This window comes from Sorex araneus, chromosome 2 (genome assembly GCF_027595985.1).
Source record: "Sorex araneus isolate mSorAra2 chromosome 2, mSorAra2.pri, whole genome shotgun sequence".
NCBI classification, from domain to species: Eukaryota; Metazoa; Chordata; class Mammalia; order Eulipotyphla; family Soricidae; genus Sorex; species Sorex araneus.
This window is the reverse complement of record NC_073303.1, coordinates 241,676,618-241,695,387: the sequence shown is the minus strand read 5'-3', so window position 1 is coordinate 241,695,387 and position 18,770 is coordinate 241,676,618. Positions and strand designations below refer to the sequence as shown.

At 46.4% G+C, this 18,770-nt stretch overlaps 1 protein-coding gene across 1 annotated transcript in view; it reads left to right on the top strand.

Annotated features, from left to right (window-relative positions):
- The window catches only part of LOC129402135 (zinc finger protein 420-like), a 45,648-nt gene extending 28,059 nt beyond the window's left edge, over window positions 1-17,589 (top strand). Inside the window, exons 5-10 of the mRNA XM_055127305.1 lie at window positions 1,360-1,436; window positions 9,080-9,163; window positions 10,064-10,190; window positions 11,929-12,003; window positions 13,241-13,317; window positions 15,060-17,589. Coding sequence (XP_054983280.1) covers window positions 9,131-9,163; window positions 10,064-10,190; window positions 11,929-12,003; window positions 13,241-13,317; window positions 15,060-17,312 — 2,565 coding nt within the window. The 5' untranslated portion in view covers window positions 1,360-1,436; window positions 9,080-9,130 and the 3' untranslated portion in view covers window positions 17,313-17,589. The remainder of the gene's footprint in view (window positions 1-1,359; window positions 1,437-9,079; window positions 9,164-10,063; window positions 10,191-11,928; window positions 12,004-13,240; window positions 13,318-15,059) is intronic.
- The last annotated feature ends 1,181 nt before the right edge of the window (window positions 17,590-18,770 follow it).

Below are 18,770 nucleotides of genomic sequence, written 5' to 3'. Positions count from 1 at the left end.
TGTACTTAGAAATTGCCTGTGGCGGTGCTCAGGGGACCATATGGAATACCTGGGATTGAATCCAGCTCAGCCACATGCAAAGTAAAACACCTTTCTGCTGTACTATTGACTTGGGCCGAAGAAGTTCATTACTTTGGCCTCACCCCATCAGCCGCTGCTCTATGTCACTGCATGGGTTCACTTCTAATGATTCTTGGGGGTCTTTCAGCATGACTCAGTAGATCTCTTTAACCTGGAACTTGTATCTCTGATAAGCACCAGTCTGGGCATATGGAAAATGGAGATTTTGTTCATTCCTTTTCTGTATTTTCCAGGGTTTAATTAGGGACACATGGAAGTTGACATGTCATCTTTTCCTTGTCACTAACATGGGCATTATTTTCTATGGGGGCAGGGCATTCTGGGGTGAAGCCTTCGGTGACCTCCTGGCTAGAAGGAGGAGCCCTGAAGCCAGGGAGGAGAGGGAGTGTGTAGGTGAGTGTCTGGCTCGGGCCCTGGGCAGTGTGGGGATGCCCTGAGCACAGGTGAAATGTGCTGCTGACACCCAGGGCCTTGTGCTCCAGTCTGTGCTACACTCATGCTGCACTTTACTCCCCTGGATTGTGTCACAAACTGACCCTGCTCTTTGCTTTCTTGACTTTATCTTTTTTTTTTTTCTCATCTGTCAATTCAGAAGATTCACAATCCTTGGTCCCCACATCTGTGTCTTACCAGCTTGGCTGCACAGCCTGCAATGTTGATGTGCCTGCAAAATATTTTTTGCCTTTTTTTAAAAAAAATAGTGAATAAGTGATCCCATACATATTTAGTTAGGGCCTGAGCAATAGTTCAGAGGCCTGAGGCCTGTATGCTCTCCATGCATGCGGTAGACCCGATTCAATAAACAACATCCTAAATTGTCCCCAGAACATCACTGGCCTCATAAAAGAACAAAACCCTTAAGTTAGTGTGGGATTGCCAAGCTCCTCACAGCGACCCCCTAATCAGATCTTCCCTTTGCTGTGGAACTGTCTGGAGTAAGAACTATGGAGATGTCCTCAGTCTGCACTGCTTCATTCGACTGTCACTATCACTGTCACTATCATCCTGTTGCTCATTGATTTATCCGAGTGGGCATCAGTAACATCTCTCAGTGTGAGACTTACTGTTACTGTTTTTGGCATATCCAATACACCACATTTAGCTTGCCAGGCTCTGCCGTGCGGGCGAGATACTCTTGGTAGCTTGCCGGGCTCTCTTAGAGGAGCGGAGGAATCGAACACGGGTCGGCCGCATGAAAGGCGGATGCCCTACCACTGTGCTATCGCTCCAGCCCTTCATTCGACAAATTCTTAAATTTCATATTGTTTTTGGTTTCAGAACTCAAGTCATGTCTTCAGGATTTGACGTTGCAGCAGTTTGATTTAGAAACTCCGTCACCAAGTCCAAGTGAGCTGGTAAGATTCGCAAATTTGTAATCAATATTATTATGCAGGCGGGATAGCTCAGTGGACCAGGCATTGGATATTTTAGGTGAAGCACTGTAACAAAGTCTTGAGTCAGCACAGGGGACCTCAGCCCCAGGGGATGCTGAGACAGGCCGGATGTCTTCTGAGGGTGATCAGAATGGAGAGAGCTATGTCACCGTGAAGAAGCCCTCCCCTGATAAAAGCTCCTCACAGTCTGTTCCCAGTCCACGGACATGAACCCCCTCAGTGGGGCAGCCCCTAGACTGTGGGAGAGGAGCACTGATTATACCAAGTCCTTCACACTGAGAGGCCTACAAGCAAAGTCACCATGAGCAGAACCCACCTAAGTGTAAGGAATGTGGGGGAGCCTCCCCGTGTTCTCCTCACCATGATGTTCCCTTAGCAACCCACGGTGGACAGAATCTCCAGGTTTATCAGCTCCTACGACAGAGTTTGAGTCTAGTGCCACCCCAATATGACCAAGAGAATATCCACACAGGATAGAAACCAGATACATGTAAGGACTGTGGAAAGACTTTCATTCAGCCCTCAGATCTTTGTAAATATAAAGGTATTCATACTGGAAAAAAAGTATATGCTTGAGGAATGTGGGAATGCCTTTGCTTTCTCCTCAAACCTTTTTAGACACTGGAAAATTCATACTGGAGAGAAACCTCATCAGTGTAAGGTATGTGGAAAGGTGGCCAGTCAATCCTCATTCTTGACTGTGCATGTCAGAACTCATACTGGAGAGAAGCCTTACATATGTGAGGACTGTGGGAAGGCCTTCATTCATTCCTCAGGCTTCATTAGGTATATGAAAATGCACACTGGAGAGAAACCTTTTGTTTATAAGGAATGTGGGAAGGCCTTTTCTCAGTCTCCATAGGTTCCTAAGCACAGGAAAATTTATACTGGAGAGAATCCTCATGTCAGACATGTGAGAAGACCTTCAGTCTGTCCTCATAACTTATTCAGCATATGAAAATTCATAGTGGAGATAAACGTTATCAATGTCAGACATCTATACTCAGGCTTTACTGTGCATCTGAGAACTTACACTGGAGGGGAGCCTTATATACGTAAGGACTGTGGAAAGGCCCTTATTAACTCCTCATGCCTTACTAGTCATGAAAATGCATACCAGTGTGAAATCTTGTGAATATCAAGAACTTGGGAAGGCCTTTGTGTTCCACTCAGGCCTTAGGAGACAATATTTAATTCATACTGGATGACCGATGTCCTAATACCAAACCCCAAGTAAGAATAAGCCCCTTCAGTAATACATGGTTTGTTTGTATAAGGAGGTGGGGTGCCCGAATGTGGAGGTAAGAAGGAAATAATCCTAGTAGTGTGGAACAATCTTCCCATGATGTCAGCACATAAGGGAAAGGTGCTTGCTTGTTATCACCCGGGTGCAGCCATGTCACTGTCCCAGCATTTGGACTTGATGTGTCTGTTAACTTGTAAATAATGGGTCTTGGTGATAGAAGCCAGAAGAAGGTGATTAAATGAGAACTGAATAAACAGGTACTAAATCCTCCCCTCACTTCAGGCTGTCAAGTCTCACCACTATCTCATTCTTTGCTCTGGCTCTGGCTTGGTTCACAGACCCTGGTTTGGTTTGCAGGAGTTTGTTTCAGAGATTAACCATGATGCTGCAACAAATCCTTTGAAACTCGAAAAACAGGCAATCTTCCATTTTTCAGGCATACTGATGGGTGTTTGCAAGGGAATCTTTTGAATTTGTGGGGTCAAAATCAAAGGACCCCAGAACCATCATGAAAATAAAATTTAGAGGAGTGTATTCACACCAGCTGGCAGACACTCCTGTCAGGCAAGAGCAGCAGCCTCACAGCACTAGCACAGGCTTTTGATTAGGAAAAACCATGTCCTGGCATACTTGTCGTTTTTATGAGCACCCACAAAATTAGTTTTAACTCAGCAGGCCCTTATCCTGGCACCCAGGATATTTATGTAAGCATAGGGAAGAAGCATTGTTTTAGAAGTGAGAAAAAGCGATTACACAAAGCAATCTACTATTGATCTCTAACCACCTCACTTTGGGGGACCCCAACCTGTTGTTCCTATTTGCACTCTGTGACGAGCTAGAGCCCTAGTCGAGCAGTTGCAATAAATTTAGTATATTCATGGAAGAACTCAGGGAACTGAAAAGTAAACTCTAAACTGACCTACCATTATGTTCTTACTATAACAAACATCAAATCATCATAGCCAAATAATAATCAACATTTCTGAAAAAAAAGACTTTCTCTTGTACACTTGCTGTACAATTGTTGTTACCCACTGGTTCAAATATTGAATAATTTAATTTTCACTGGATATTTTGTCTACTACCAAACTACTATGAGTCTACTCAACTGTACAGCGGTGAAGAGACTTTTGTTCATGTATCTGATCCGTGTTAGATCCTAGTCAAATTCACTGCACTGTGGACTCAATCAATGAAGAGTTGTTGAACACAGAGATAGGAATAGGTTGAGAACACCAACGGCTATGAACACACACAGAGGAATATTGCTTACACCTATCATACTTTCCCACTCATCATCAATCCCTGGGCCCCTTTGTGGGCTACGTGATTCACTGGTTTCTAGTCCACTGCTGTAACTGTGATAACATGAATATTTGAAGCTACACCAGGAACTGAAAGTTCGGTGTGATGTAAACAATCATGGGTGTCAGAGAGATGGTCCAGCAGGAAAGTAGCTGACCCAGACTCCATCCTTAGCACCCCAGAAAGTTCTCTCAGCCCAGTCCTGAGTGATCCTTGAGCACAGAGTCAAGAATAAGTCTTCAGGGGGCTGGAGTGATAGCACAGGGGGTAGGGCGTTTGCCTTGCACGCGGCCAACCCGGGTTCAAATCCCAGCATCCCATATGGTCCCCTGAGCACTGCCAGGGGTAATTCCTGAGTGCAGAGCCAGGAGTAACCCCTGTGCATCGCCAGGTGTGACCCAAAAAGCCAAAAAAAAAAAAAAAAGAATAAGTCTTCAGCATTACTGGACATGGCCCGAAAAAATGAATCAATAAACATAAACCATTATGAATATCTGAATATTATTGCCCTGTGACTTCTTTGCAATTTTTTTTTTTTTTTTTTTTTGCTTTTTGGGTCACACCCAGCGATGCTCAGGGGTTACTCCTGGCTTTGCACTCAGGAATTACTCCTGGCGGTGCTTGGGGGACCATATGGGATGCCGGGGAATGAACCCGGGTCGACCGCGTGCAAGGCAAATGCCCTACCCGCTGTGCTATTGCTCCGGCCCCTTCTTTGCAATTTTTTGGGGGATGGGAGGTTGGTGGGGCAGGGCTGAGGCGTGGTCCTGGCAGTTGTTTACAAAGGAATCTTTGTGAATTTTATTCCCTCAGTAAAAAAATCAAAACTTTCCCTCTATATGCCATTTCTTCAGCCCCTCGCTTCCATCTGTCCCGGACCTGGCGACCCCCACATGTCCGAGTCACCTGATCCAACCCCAGCAAGGGGAAAAACATTAACATTCCTGACCTGGAATACTGGGAACCTGGCCCTTTAAGGCTCTGACTGGAAGTGCAATTAGTTCACGGAATCCAGGCCCTTTTTCCGAGGCATCTTCCTCTTTCGGGCCTGAAATGCATTTCCGCCTCCATTGCTACAGAGGGTGAGGAGCGGGAGAGCAGCAGGGAAAGGGGTACCAGGGAGTAACGGGTGTTTTCCATGCCGGTTGCCGAGTGGTCGCTCCGAATGCCCCCACCCTCCTTGGTCTCAGCAGTATGTGTGGCGGGGTCGCTCTGTGAAAGTGCCAGGGGTGGAGGTCCCTCACCCAGGGACGCACTGAGTGCTTCTGTTTTATTAATTGGTTTCTGGGGAAACGTAGTTTTTGCCGAAGAGAACTTATTTAGAAAGATGTGTAAGCGGGGGACGCTAGTCTAGCAGGCTGGCCCTTTGCTGGACGCTTTTCATTTCTTAGTCTGATTAGATTCAGGGCTAAAGTTTCAATTTTTCTCATAAGAGGGACCTGGGGGCACTTTCTTTTCTTAAAAAGAACTCTTTCTTTTGAGCCAGGGCTAGTACTCTTCTGGGGTCACTCCTGACTGACAGGAATCTCTCCTGTTGGTAGTCAGGGCATCCTATGGGATACTGGGGCGCAGTCTGGGTCAGGTGCATGCAAGGCAAACACCATCCCGTGTACGAGCCTCCTGTCCTCGGATGGTGGGGGACTGAGGCCCATTTTTAACATGGTTGGAGCTCAGAAGCGTTTGGAGGAGCATTTTTATTTTTACATGTTTTAACACATTCACTGGATTTGGGGGGTCCAGGAAGAGGCAGAGCTTTTAGAGAACACAATGGAGGTGGTGGTGGGGGGGGTGCATCAGGGTGGATTTACTCCTGACTCTGCACTCAGGCATCACTCCTTGCAGTGCTAAGGAACCTTTTAAGATGCTGGTAATGAAACCTGAGTCAAACGCTTGCAAGACAAGCCCCTCATTCACTTTACATCTCCAGTGTCTTTGTACAGGAAAATTTGAATTTATTATTTTTTAATTGTAATTTTTGGACCACAGCACACAGTGCTGAGAGCTTACTCTTGGATCTGAGTCAGGCATCGTTCCTGGAAGTGCTGGGAGGAACCTATGCACTTTCGAAAATTGAACCCGACTTAGCTGCCTGATGAAAAGCACCCTATCAATTGTACTATCTCTGCTAACCCTCTATGATTTTATTTTGCCCCAGAAAAAAAAAAAAATTCTGTTCCACCTGGCAAGTTTTTGAGCACCAACCCATCCCCACTGTCCATCTCTCCCATGCCAGGGGCGCCCCCTGCTGTTCGGGTCAGTACTTGCAGAAAGGGGGTTTCCAGACACCAGCTGCACAGGTTTTAAATGTCTCACTCTAGGGGTCTGTGCAGTGGTACAGCCAGGAGGGTGTTTATCTTGCTCTTGGCTGACCTGTGTTCGATCCCCACCAGCCCATAGGGTCCCTGAGCCATCATCTCCATCTGTATCCCTCAAATTAAAAAAATAGAACATAAATAAATACTATCATTTGCTTTCCATTTGGCAGAGCTAGGTTCGATCACTGCACCCCATAGGGTCCTCTGAACATTGACAGAAGTGGCACAGAAATTAAAAAACTTTATCAAGGGGCTGGAACAATAGCACAGCGGGTAGGGTGTTTGCCTTGCACGCGGCCGACCCGGGTTCGATTCCCAGCATTTCATATGGTCCCCCGTGCACTTCCAGGAGTAATTCCTGAGTGCATGAGCCAGGAGTAACCCCTGCGCATTGCTGGGTGTGACCCAAAAAGCAAAAAAAAAAACCAAAAAACTATCAAAAGTTAATAAAGAGCTAGAATGTTAGGAGTGCAGGTCGGGCACTTGTCTTGGATTTTGTTGCCTTGCATTTTATAGGTTGCTCTGAGCACGTGTGGCCCAAACCACACAGCTCCTGCCCACCCAATGAAGAAGTCTCACCCCAGGATCACAGAATTTGTCGACACCTGAGCATTCTTTGAACTTCTTTTTGGGGGGATTGGAGTTATCATGACTATTTTTGTTGTTATGTGCTGTTGTTTTTCGCTACAAACTTGAGATGGTCAGGGACTGCCCCTCTGTCCATGTGTCTCTGGATGCAGGGCAGCCATGTCGTATCCCCAACTGTAAAGCAGTTGCTCAGCCCTCTGAGCTCCTCTCCCTGGGTCTATCTCACTACTCAGGGAGCAGATGGGGTGGGATTAGGGGCCACACCTGACAATGCTTGAGGGCCACTTGCTACTCTGTGCTCAGGCTACAGATACCAGGGAAGGCCCCGGGGCTTCCAGCTGGTGCATCCAGTCCAGCCAGGTGTACTCTTTCATTCCTACCTTCCTTGGAAGTTTGTAGATGTAAACATTCTGGAATCTACTCAACAAGAGTCTGTCAGGAGGAAAAGAAGGAGTTGGAGGCTCTGAACAAAATTCTGTGCAATCACCATGAAGCTTTTAGACCAAGTGTAATTTTCCTCTCCTTTTTCTTATGCAAAGTTACATACTAAAAACTGAATAAAATCTTATAGTTTGTGAAAACTTGGTCTGTAAGCTGAGAGCTCTGCTGGGTGTGGCTGCAAAACAAAGCCTCTGAACTGGAAAAACTAGCAGTACTCCTACATTATTAAAAAAAACAAAACTCTAAACTGAATCTTGAGAATATATCACTGGATTTCATACCTCTATTGTTGTCACATAACATCCTCTCTGCTCTAACTGGGGTTAGTTGGCAGTGGAGATAGGGGTCTGCCAAACCAGCAGTGCTCAGGGATCACTCCTTGGGGATTCAGGGTGTGTAGTTGAGTCTGTCGTATGCATGGGAAGTGCCCTGCCCACTGGTCTCTTTCAGGCCTCTGCCGGAAATCCAGACCTTTGAATTTGCAGCCTTGCAATGGCCTTTAGTAACTGAGCCTCATCCCTGTCCCCCTTCATGCTCATCTGTGTCCTTCTCACAAGGTTCATAGGATTTATATGGAATTTTAATTCCTGGGGTCAGAGATAGTGCAGGAGTGCAGGCCCTAGCCTTTCAAGCAGCCTGCCCTGGTACAATCTCCGGCATAACACAGTGTCCTCAAGTACTGTCAGTAATAGGCCCAAAGTTCTGCCACTTGTGGCTCCAGAACCCAAACCTGTGTTCTCTAAAATTGACTGGGAGGAGTTGACACATAAATTATCCTTTTTTTTTTTCCTGTTGGATTTTGGTTCATACCTTGTAGTTGCTACTTCTGGTACCTAGTGGGGTTCAGGGACAGAACCTAGGTCACCTGTTGCAAGCCAAATTCCCTAACAGACTATAGGCCCAGTCTTTAAATTTACTGACTTACTTTCCACTGGAGGCCATGCCTGGCGATGCTTGGTGGTTACTCCAAGCTCTGTGCTCATTGATCCCTGTATGTACTGCTTGAGGACCCTGTGGGGTGATGGAGATTGAAACTGGGTCGGGCATGTGCCAAACAAGCACCACCTTCTCTGTGCTGTGTCTGTGGGTATCATTAAAAACTTATACTCATTAATGTTCAGAAAGTTATGAAATTAGATTTTCTTGGTTCTCCTAAGCACAATTTTTTTCAATTTATTTTACCTCATTAGTACACAGTAATAGAACTTTAAAATTTTTTTTTTTGTTTATGAGTCTCAGCCAGCAGTGCTCCTAGCTTACTCCTGACTGTGCGCTCAGGAATCACTCTTGGTGGACTTGGGGGACCCTGTGGGATGCAGGATCAAACCAGAGTCAGTTGTGTGCAAAGCAAGTGTCACATCTGATGTCCTTTCACTCAGGCCCCAGAAACTAATTTTTATCTGTTCCGCTAGATTTCTGTTTAGATGTTATAAAATTTCCTGTTAGAGTAGACCCAAGGGGCCTGAGAGACAGCACAGCAGGTCAATGTTTGCCTTGCCTTCCCTGAGAGCAATGTGTAGTTCAGATTTGAATCCACTTCTGCATCCCCTAAAGAGGAAGGAGCATCTGGCAGTGTCTCCCTTGGGTGTTTCTGAGAGCTGGTGCCCAAGGGTGCAGCCACTCAGATCGTCAGGTCCAATGCAGGGACTTCCAGTTAGGGTCATACGGGTTTTGCTCCTCTCTGGTGCTCACGACTCTGACTTCTCCAGGTCTTTGTCAAAGCCTCGGTGGGGATCCTCAAGAATCACAGCCCTGAAAAGATGTTGTTGCACCGTCTGACACACTGTCCCCAGGTAAGAGGAGAGTGACGCCATGAGGCGCTACAGTGACAGCAGTGTACAGGCCTCCAGCTGGACTGTCTGAAAGTCGTTTCAGGAAGGAGATGTGGGATGTGCCTGATTTTGCTGTCTGAGGCCACTTTTGTCCATGTTCATTTGGAAAGTGTTTGGCTTTGGGATTCACACCTGGGCGGCATCATGGGCCTCAGGGTGTGCTGGTCCCTGTAATGACTGCAGACCCCATTACTTGCTATTTCTGTTTTATCCTTCCCATTCTGGAGAGCCTTGCCTATTCCACCACAGTCTCAGGTTCAAATGCTGCTGTGTGTGTCCTTCCGGGCATGCACCATTCCCAGGGAGACCGATCAGAAGATCTCTGGGGCCGACAGAGTTATTGGGCATCAAGTAACTTTTGCCTCCTTCTAGAGGGATTTGGCCCAGCCCTGAACCGTGATTTCAGAGTCCTACCGGCACATATGTCCACCCACAGCTTTGGCTTTCTGACTGGACACTGAGTGTCCCCCTCTCATCCCTACAACAGGAATGTGAGATGAATCACGAGGGTGGGTGTATCTAGTGTTTTGGTCCAACCTAGCGTTGCTTCTTTTCCGTCCTGCTGTGCTCAGGTCTTACTCTCTGCAGCGCTCACAGGACCACTGGTGCTGGCCTTGGCTATGAGGTGTCTGTGTAAGGCCGGTGCCTCCAGGAACCTTCTAGTGTAGCCTCCTCACATTGCTGCAGACCTGGCTGCCTTAGGCTGATTTCTTGGGCCCGTCAGCCAGGAATGTGCGTGGAGGCTGGTTCCTCCTGAGGGGGGAGGGGAGATGTCTTGAGTCCCTCTAGTGCCCTCCTCATGGCTGAGAAAACAGAGTGGTAACTGGCACTGTCTCCCGTCCCCTGTGTCTGTCTGATCAGGACATAGTAACCTTCTCCGATGTGGCTGTGAGCTTCAGCCCAGAAGAGTGGACATGCCTGGATGCCTCTCAGCGAAAGCTCTACAGGGACGTGATGCTGGAGACCTACCAGCACCTGCAGGCCATCGGTGAGAGCTGCGTGTGGTGCACCCTGCCGGCACAGACCTTCTTGGACTCTTGGGGTGTGGCCTGGTCTGTGTGTTCAACAGGGGCCATGATTGAATAGTTCCTTCCAGTGCTAAATCAATTTGTATTACACACAGCTTCACTGTGTTTGTTTAGGTTTGACTTTGGGGCCAAGAACACATTCCACCTGACTGTATTAAATGATAGTTTCTCGGATGCTCAGGGCCCTTGGGGCTACTGACAATTGCACCCAGTTGCCAGCTTTGATGTTCGGAGAATTACCCACCAGTATAATTGTACCATGCCATCAAATTCAAGAATTTTGGTTCGTTTTTATTTGGTTTTGGGGTTTCATCTGGGAATGCTCAGGGATTACTCTTGGCTGTGCTCTTGGACCATATGGGCTGTGGGGGATCAAACCTTTATTTGTGCATAGCACAAGTGTCCTACCTGTTGTAATATCTGCCTCAACACAAGTTTGTTTATTTCTTAGAAATGCTAAGAAAGGGCTGGAGTGATAGCACAGTGGGTAGGGCGTTTGCCTTGCACGCGGCCAACCCGGGTTCGAATCCCAGCATCCCATATGGTCCCCCGAGCACCTCCAGGAGTAATTCCTGAGTGCATGAGCCAGGAGTGACCCCTGTGCATCGCTGGGTGTGACCCAAAAAGAAAGAAAGGAAGGAAGGAAGGAAGGAAGGAAGGAAGGAAGGAAGGAAGGAAGGAAGGAAGGAAGGAAGGAAGGAAAGAAAGAAAGAAATGAATGCTAAGAAATAAACAAACTTGTGTTTGATTTTAGTATTTGGGGTCACTTCCAATATTTCTTGGGAGCCTTTTGCACAACTCATGGTTTGCTCCTGGCTCTGCACTCAGGGATCACTCCTGGCTGGATACGGGGACTTTATGTGATGTTGGGGATCAAAGTTGGATTGACCATGACCAAGGCAAAGGTCTATCTGCTGTGCCCTTTGTCCAGATATGTTGATTTCTTAGCGTTTTTAAAAAATGGAGGTCTTGGGGCTGCAGTGATAGTACAGCAGGTAGGGTGTTTGCCTTGCATGCAGCTGACCTGGGTTTGATTCTCAGCATCCCATATGGTCCCCTGAGCACCGCCAGGAGTGGTTCCTGAGTTGCAGAGTCAGGAGTAACCCCAGGTGTGACCCAAAAAGCAAAAAATAAATAAAAAAATAATAAAAATAATTGGGGGTCTTGCCATCTCTGTCCATTTTGGGTTTCATTTTGCTCATTGGCTTACTGCACTCAGTTTTAGAGGGGCTCAGGAAACCCCATATGGTCTTACCAGCTCTGTCCATTTTGGGCTTTATTCTGTTCATAGGTTTACTGCACTCACTGTGTAGAGGGACTCAGGAAACTCCATATGGTGCCAGGACAGAGAAATAACTACAGAGGGGAGGGCATTTGTCTTGCAGGAAGTTGAAGCAGGTTCAATCCTCAGCTTCCCATGTGGTCACTGAATTCCACCCGGGTGATTCCTGAGTACAGATAAAGTTACATACAGCACTGGGACCAATCGCATGTCACCTATATTTTCCAGATCCTCCTATTTCAGTCTTAAATGGAAACCTGGGTCGTATATCTCTGATACCAGCAATCTGGAGCATAACAAAAGTGGATATTCCGTTTCATGGCTTTTGAGGAATTTGCCAGATTTCATAGGGAAATATGCTATTAACCTGTTGCTTTTTCCTTGTCTAATCCATGCCTCTGTCTCTGTGGGGGCAGGACATTCCCCCGTGAAGCCTGTGATGATCTCCTGGCTGGAAGTAGGAACCCTGAGCCCGGGGAGTGTATGTGCAGGTGAGTATCTGAGGACCCACCATGGCTCAGGGGTTGGCCAGTGTGTGGGTGCCTTGAGCAGGTGTAAAACATGAGGTTGTTTTCGGGAATTCGGGCTCCTGGTTCCAGGTATCTGTGCCGTGATCACTCTGCCATTCACTCCCTTGGACTTTTAATAACAGAATGATCATGTGCTTTGCTTTCTGGCTTTGTTGTTCTTCATCTGTTAAGCATGGAGACCAACCCATGGGATTCATGACCCTTTCGATTCCCATCTGTGACCCTCTGCCCTCTCTGTCCAGCTAAATTTGCCCTCTGATCACCAGTGGTTGTTAGATATGGCGAGAAATTCTTTTGTGTTTTGGACTCAGCAATAGTCAGGGCTTTTCTTGGCTGTTCTCTCATTACTTGTGGCAGTGCTCAGGGATCAGCCTCATAGAAGGCAAATGTTCTTTCTCCAACCCACTGTTCTTTCTCCAACCCACTAAGCACTGTAGCACAGTAGCACTGTTATTCCGTTGTTCATCGATTTGCTCAAGTGGGCACCAGTAATGTCTCCATTGTGAGACTTGTTTCTGTTTTTGGCATATCGAATATGCCACTGGTGTCTTGCCAGACTCTGCCGTGCAGGTGGGATACTCTAGGTAGCTTGCCGGCCTCTCCAAGAGGCACAGAGGAATCGAACCTGGGTCGGCCTCATGCAAGGCAAATTCCCTACCTGCTGTTCTATCGCTGCAGCCCATTAATAATCTTTTATGTTCAAATTGTGGGGCCGGAGAAATAGTACAGTGGGTAGGGCATTTGCCTTGCGTGCAGCCACCTGGGTTCAATTCCCCAGCATCCCATCTGTTCCCCACTCACCACCAGGAGTAATTCTTGGGTGCAGAGCCAGGAGTAACCCCTGAGCATCACTGGGTGTGACCCAAAAAGAAAAAAAGTTGTGAATAGTTGAGCCCATAACAACGCTAGATTGGACTGGCACTGTAGGATATTGGGGAGGGAACTTGTCTTGTGCCCAGGTGACCTGGTTTCAATAAAGAGAATTTCATATGATTCCTCTAGTGTTCCTGGGTCCGGTCTAAAAACAAAGCCCCAAAGTGTGTGATTGCCAAGCTCCTCATGGTGATCCTCTAAATGAATCCTTTTTCTCTGAACCTGTTTGTAATGTGAAAATCATTGCGATGTCTTCCACCTGCTCTGCCTATTCAAGTATGTTGCATTCGACTAATTCTTAGCTTTTGGATGTGTTTGATTTCAGAACTCCAACCGCAGCTTCAGGATGTGGCACCGCCACAGTTTGATTTGGGAACGATCTCATTGAATAAGCGTGAGCTGGTAAGATTCGCATATGCAAAATAAGTGTTTTTATGCTGGCTGGAGAGCTCAGTGGACCAAGAATAAGATTAGAAAAGTGAGGGTTCAGGCTCCATCCTGCCACCATGTTTCCAGTCTCTGGATATGACAGACAGCAATTCGGAGCCTAATTCTGGTAGTAAATGGCCCGTAACCTCAGTGGGGGTAAATTCAGTAAGTTCAAAAACTAAAGAAATTCCTACTCTTTTTCACACTGGTGAAATATTGTGGCTTGTTACTTGATAGAAAGTAAGCACAAGCGTTAGATTGTTTCAAGGAACTGGTTTGTAGACCCTCCTGATCATGCAGTGGAAAGGACGCTTGCTTTGCCCGAGCATAGGAATCCTGGGTTTCCAGTACAGAGGGTCCCCAGAGCCCCAGCAGCATTGGCCCCTGAGATCTCCTTGGTGTAACCCACCTCCGAATAAATACAAACAAGAAAACAAAAAGAACAGAAATGTCATTGATGCAAAAGAGGAATCCTCTTGTGGCCCCTATAGGGCGTCCGGTTGTGTGGGATGCAGTGTTGCCTTCACACATGCATCTGGGTCTCTATACTGATCTAGAACCGAACCCAGACTTCCATCTCTTTTTTTTTCTGCAAATAGTTATTTCAGTTTTCTGCCGAGGTAATTACTTTCGCTTAATATGTTTGGACATTCATCATACGCTCTTGGCTTAAGGCTCAATTGCTCTTAGTTCCTAATACCCCAAAAGGCGGGTTGCAGCAAGGGACTTGGACAGACCCCGACAAGCCAAAAGCGACCCTGGTTTTGAGAAAGGAACAGCCTAAGTATCATAAAGTATGCTAAATTAAGAGCACAGTAATGTAACAGATTCTGACAACAACAACAAAAAAAGTTATGGGGCCGGAGCGATAGCACAGCGGGTAGGGTGTTTGCCTTGCACGCGGCCGACCTGGGTTCAATCCCCGGCATCCCATATGGTCCCCCAAGCACTGCCAAGAGTAATTCCTGAGTGCAAAGCCAGGAGTAACCCCTGAGCATCGCTGGGTGTGACCCAAAAAGCAAAAAAAAAAAAAAAAAGAGTGAATAAGGACCCAGTTGGACTGAGGAAAAAATTACCTAGCTTTAAAAGTGTAGCCTGCAAAATATAGTGAGATATTGCCAGGAAAAGTCACCCTTTCAGCTTGATCTAGGGTATGGATACAAGCCTGTATCTCTTACTTTGCTCATACAATATGACTAGAAATATTATAAAGAAGTAGATTTCAAATAATTGTTTAAATGGATTGCCAGTAAAGGAAAGGATAAAGCAATACACCCTTAGATAGAATCCTGCCCTTGTCAGATCTCCTAAGAGGAATCTAGAGTGGATTCTAGAGTGCTGGAGCCCTCAGATGATATTCTGTCCTTGGGTGCATGTCCTAGAGGAAATTCCCCTGAAGTTTCTTTACGTTTGTCCATGGCTTATGTTAATGTTCCACCACACCTATGTGTAATTGCTGCCCCCTAAGCCTTCATGATTTTTCTATAATTAATACTGTGATAGGAATGAATGGCCCTTGATTCCCAACCAATCATGGCCCCATTTATTCGTCTAATGGGCGGGATGGGCACTCATCAGCCCAGAAAGTACCGAGAGGGACACAGGACACCACAGGATGATGAATCAGAACATGAGACAGCCCAGCTCAGTTATATTAGACACGGTGACTCAATGAAATAGAGCAGTAATTGGAATTCTTCTCCTCTGTTTTACAGGGAAACAGCCAGCTCCAGTGGAACGTCTCTGATCCTGCTCACTGTGACCAATTCTTGAGTGAGCAATCCTGCCTTCATCCCTGTGGGGATGCAGAGACAGCCGTGACATTCTCACATGATTGGAAGGAAGAGAGTGACCTTGCTCCGAAAAATTTCTCCCCTGGAAGAAGTTCCACGCAGTCTGTTCTGCTCAGACCTCAAGCCCAGTCCCCCCAAGTAGTGCAACCCATGGACTGTGGGAGAGGAGCACTGTTTATAGTTGGTCCTTCACACCAACAGGCCCACAAGCAAATTCACTATGTACTGACCCCATCCAAGTGTAAAAATTGTGGGGGAACCTTCCCATGTTCTCAGCACCCTGATGTTCCTTTAGAAACCTACAGTGAACAGAAATTTCAGCAGTGTCAGCAGCGAGGACAAAACTTGAGTCAAGGGTTACCCTCTTGTGATGATATTCACGTAAATGTAGGAGAGAAACCACATATATGTGAAGAATGTGGGAAGGCCTTCGATCGATCCTCAGACCTTATTATACATAGGAGAATTCACACTGGAGAGAAATCCTACGTTTGTAATGAATGTGGGAAGGCCTTCTTTCAATCAAGGTACCTCACTATGCACAGGAAACGTCATAGTAGAGAGAAACCTCATCAATGTCAGATATGTGGGAAGGCCTTCAGTTTCCCCTCATGCCTTACTAATCATATGAAAATTCATAGTGGAGAAAAGCCTTATCTATGTAAAGAATGTGGGAAGGCCTTTATTAATTCCTCAGGCCTTACTAGTCATCTAAGAATTCATACTGGAGAGAGACCTTATGTTTGTAAGGAATGCGGGAAGGCCTTTTCTCAATCTGGGCATCTTAATAAGCATAGGAAAATTCATAGTAAAGAGAAACCTCATATATGTCAGAAATGTGGGAAGGCCTTCACTTTTCCCTCACACCTTACTAAACATATGAAAATTCATAGTGGAGAGAAACCTTATCAGTGTCATACGTGTGGGAGAGCCTTCACTCTGTTCTCAGGTCTTACAACACATATGAAAATTCATAGTGGAGAGAAACCTCACCAGTGTCAGACATGTGGGAAAGCCTTTACTGTGCACTCTTCCCTTACTGTGCATATGAGAAGTCATACTGGAGAGAAACCATATATATGTCAGGAGTGTGGGAAGGCCTTTTCTAAATCTTCAGAACTTTCTCTACATAGGAGAATTCACACTGGAGAAAAACCATATATATGTAAGGAATGTGGGAAGTCCTTTGATTATTCCTCAGAGCTTACTCTTCATCTAAGAATTCATACCGGAGAGAAACCTTATGTTTGTAAGGAATGTGGGAAGGCCTTTGTTAATTCCCCAGGCCTTACTCGTCATCTAAGAATTCATACTGGAGAGAAACCTTATGTTTGTAAAGAATGTGGGAAGACCTTTTCTCAATCTGGGCATCTTAATAAGCACAGGCAAATTCATAGTAAAGAGAAACCTTATGAATGTCAGAAATGTGGGCAGGCCTTCACTTTCCCCTCACACCTTACTGAACACATGAAAATTCATTATGGAGAGAAACCTCATCATTGTCATACATGCGGGAAGGCCTTCGCTCTGCCCTCAGCTCTTACAGCACATATGAAAATTCATAGTGGAGAGAAACCTCATCAGTGTCAGACATGTGGGAAGGCCTTCACCCTGCGCTCTTACCTTACTCTGCATATGAGAATTCATACTGGAGAGAAGCCTTATGTATGTCTGGAGTGTGGGAAGGCCTTTACTTCATCCTCACCATTGAGTGTACATAGGAGAATTCACACTGGAGAGAAACCGTTTAAATGTAAGGAGTGTGGGAAGGCCTTTGCTATGGCTTCAATACTTAAAGTGCATAGGAGAATTCACACTGGAGAGAAACCATATGTATGTAAGGAATGTGGAAAGGCCTTTGCCAGAGCCTCAAAACTTAGTCTACATAGGAAAATTCATGCTGGAGTGAAACCGTATATATGCAAGGAATGTGGGAAGGCCTTCTGTCAATCTCAGTACCTTGCTAGGCACAGGAGAATTCATAGTGGAGCTAAAACTCATCAATGTCAGGCATGTGGGAAGGCCTTCACTCTGTGCTCTTCCCTTACTCTACATATGAGAATTAATACTGAAGAGAAACCATATATATGTCAGGAATGTGGGAATGGCTTCATGTTCCCATCAAGTTTTGTAGCCCCTCAAAATTTAGTAAACAATTCATACTGGATGATTTGATTCCTTAACAGTCTCTAAGGTCAGAGCAGGCCCACTCAGTAAAGCAAGTCTCCTTTGGACAAGAGGGTCAGGGTGCTACAAATATGCAGCCAAGAGGAAACAGGCCTGCCTTCTTGGAACAGCCTTCTCACGTCAGAAAAAGGTACTGCAGATTTTCACCCAGGCCACAGCTATGCCAGTGTCCTGGTGCTTGGGCTTTTGTGTCTGTTAACTTGTAAACAATGGGTCTTGGTGATGAAATAAGAGGAAGTTAACTAAATAAACAAGTATGAAAACACCTCTTGCTTGTAGTTCTCTCAGCTCACCACTGTGTCATTGTTTGCTCTGACTATGGCTTGGCCCAGAGGCACCGGTTAGCGGGGTTTATGGCAGAAATCAACCATGATGCTGCACTGAATCATTTAGATGTGGAAAAAGAGGCAAAACTTCATTCTTCAGGTCTTCCTGTGTTAGGTTTTGGGACGCTTGAACACCCCGCTCATCCCCATATTGGAACTGTGAGCAGCAGGCTGCGCCAGCTTCAGGGTGCTTTTGCGCTTGTTTTTTACTGGTTCCGGATATCCATGAGGTTCCTGAGATGTGACAGAAGCTCTATGGTGATGTGAAACTTTTGAGGGGTGCATTGGGGCTGTTCCTGGGCATACGGGTCACAGGTGTGAGTGCGTGATCCTGAGGGGCCCCTGTGGCCACGATCACCTCCAGGTCCAATGGAATGGGCAGCGGCGGATGGGCATGTGGCCGAGCGCGGGGCTTCTGGGCCTTGGGGTGATGTACCTGCAGAGAGTGGGGGGCTTGGCCATCTCATATCTCCCTACTCAGGATTGCACGCGGCCCTGTCTTGGAGCCTTTGGCCTGGACATAACACTTGTTGAAACTCCAGATATGTCCAGGAGCAGGTCCGAAGCCCCACAAAGGAAAGGGACATTGTTGCCCTCTGTTGTTTTCATTGGCTCGCGTGCTCAGGCAGGGCCATCAGGGCATGTCTGCACAAGTGAGAGGTATTTGCTACTGAAAATCTACTCTTTGGAATAATTTTAGTATCTTTTTTTATTCAGGGGTGTTGGAAGGGGAGAGAACACATTCCTCAATGCGCAAGGTTTAATCCTGGCCTCTGCAGCTAAGCAATTATACTGGCAGTGCTGCTGGGGCCATATGAGATGCGGAGCTTTGACCTGGGTCAGCAAGGCAAGCATCTTACCTGCTTTATGGTGATTATGAAACCAGTGTTGGTTTTTTTTTTTCTTTTACCATGTCAGGAATTTCTACGCCCCTCCCTCCTCCCTCCCCCTAAAAAAAGAATTTCTACTCCCTCATGGGATTGCAAACAATCCCCTTCTCTTCATCACTCCGTTACCAGGCCACCGGGGAATACTGTGTCTTGGAATGACTATATTGGTAAACATTTCCTCCCCCCCTTTTTTTTCTGAAAGGGAGATATTTGAATGTGGGGAAGGGGAG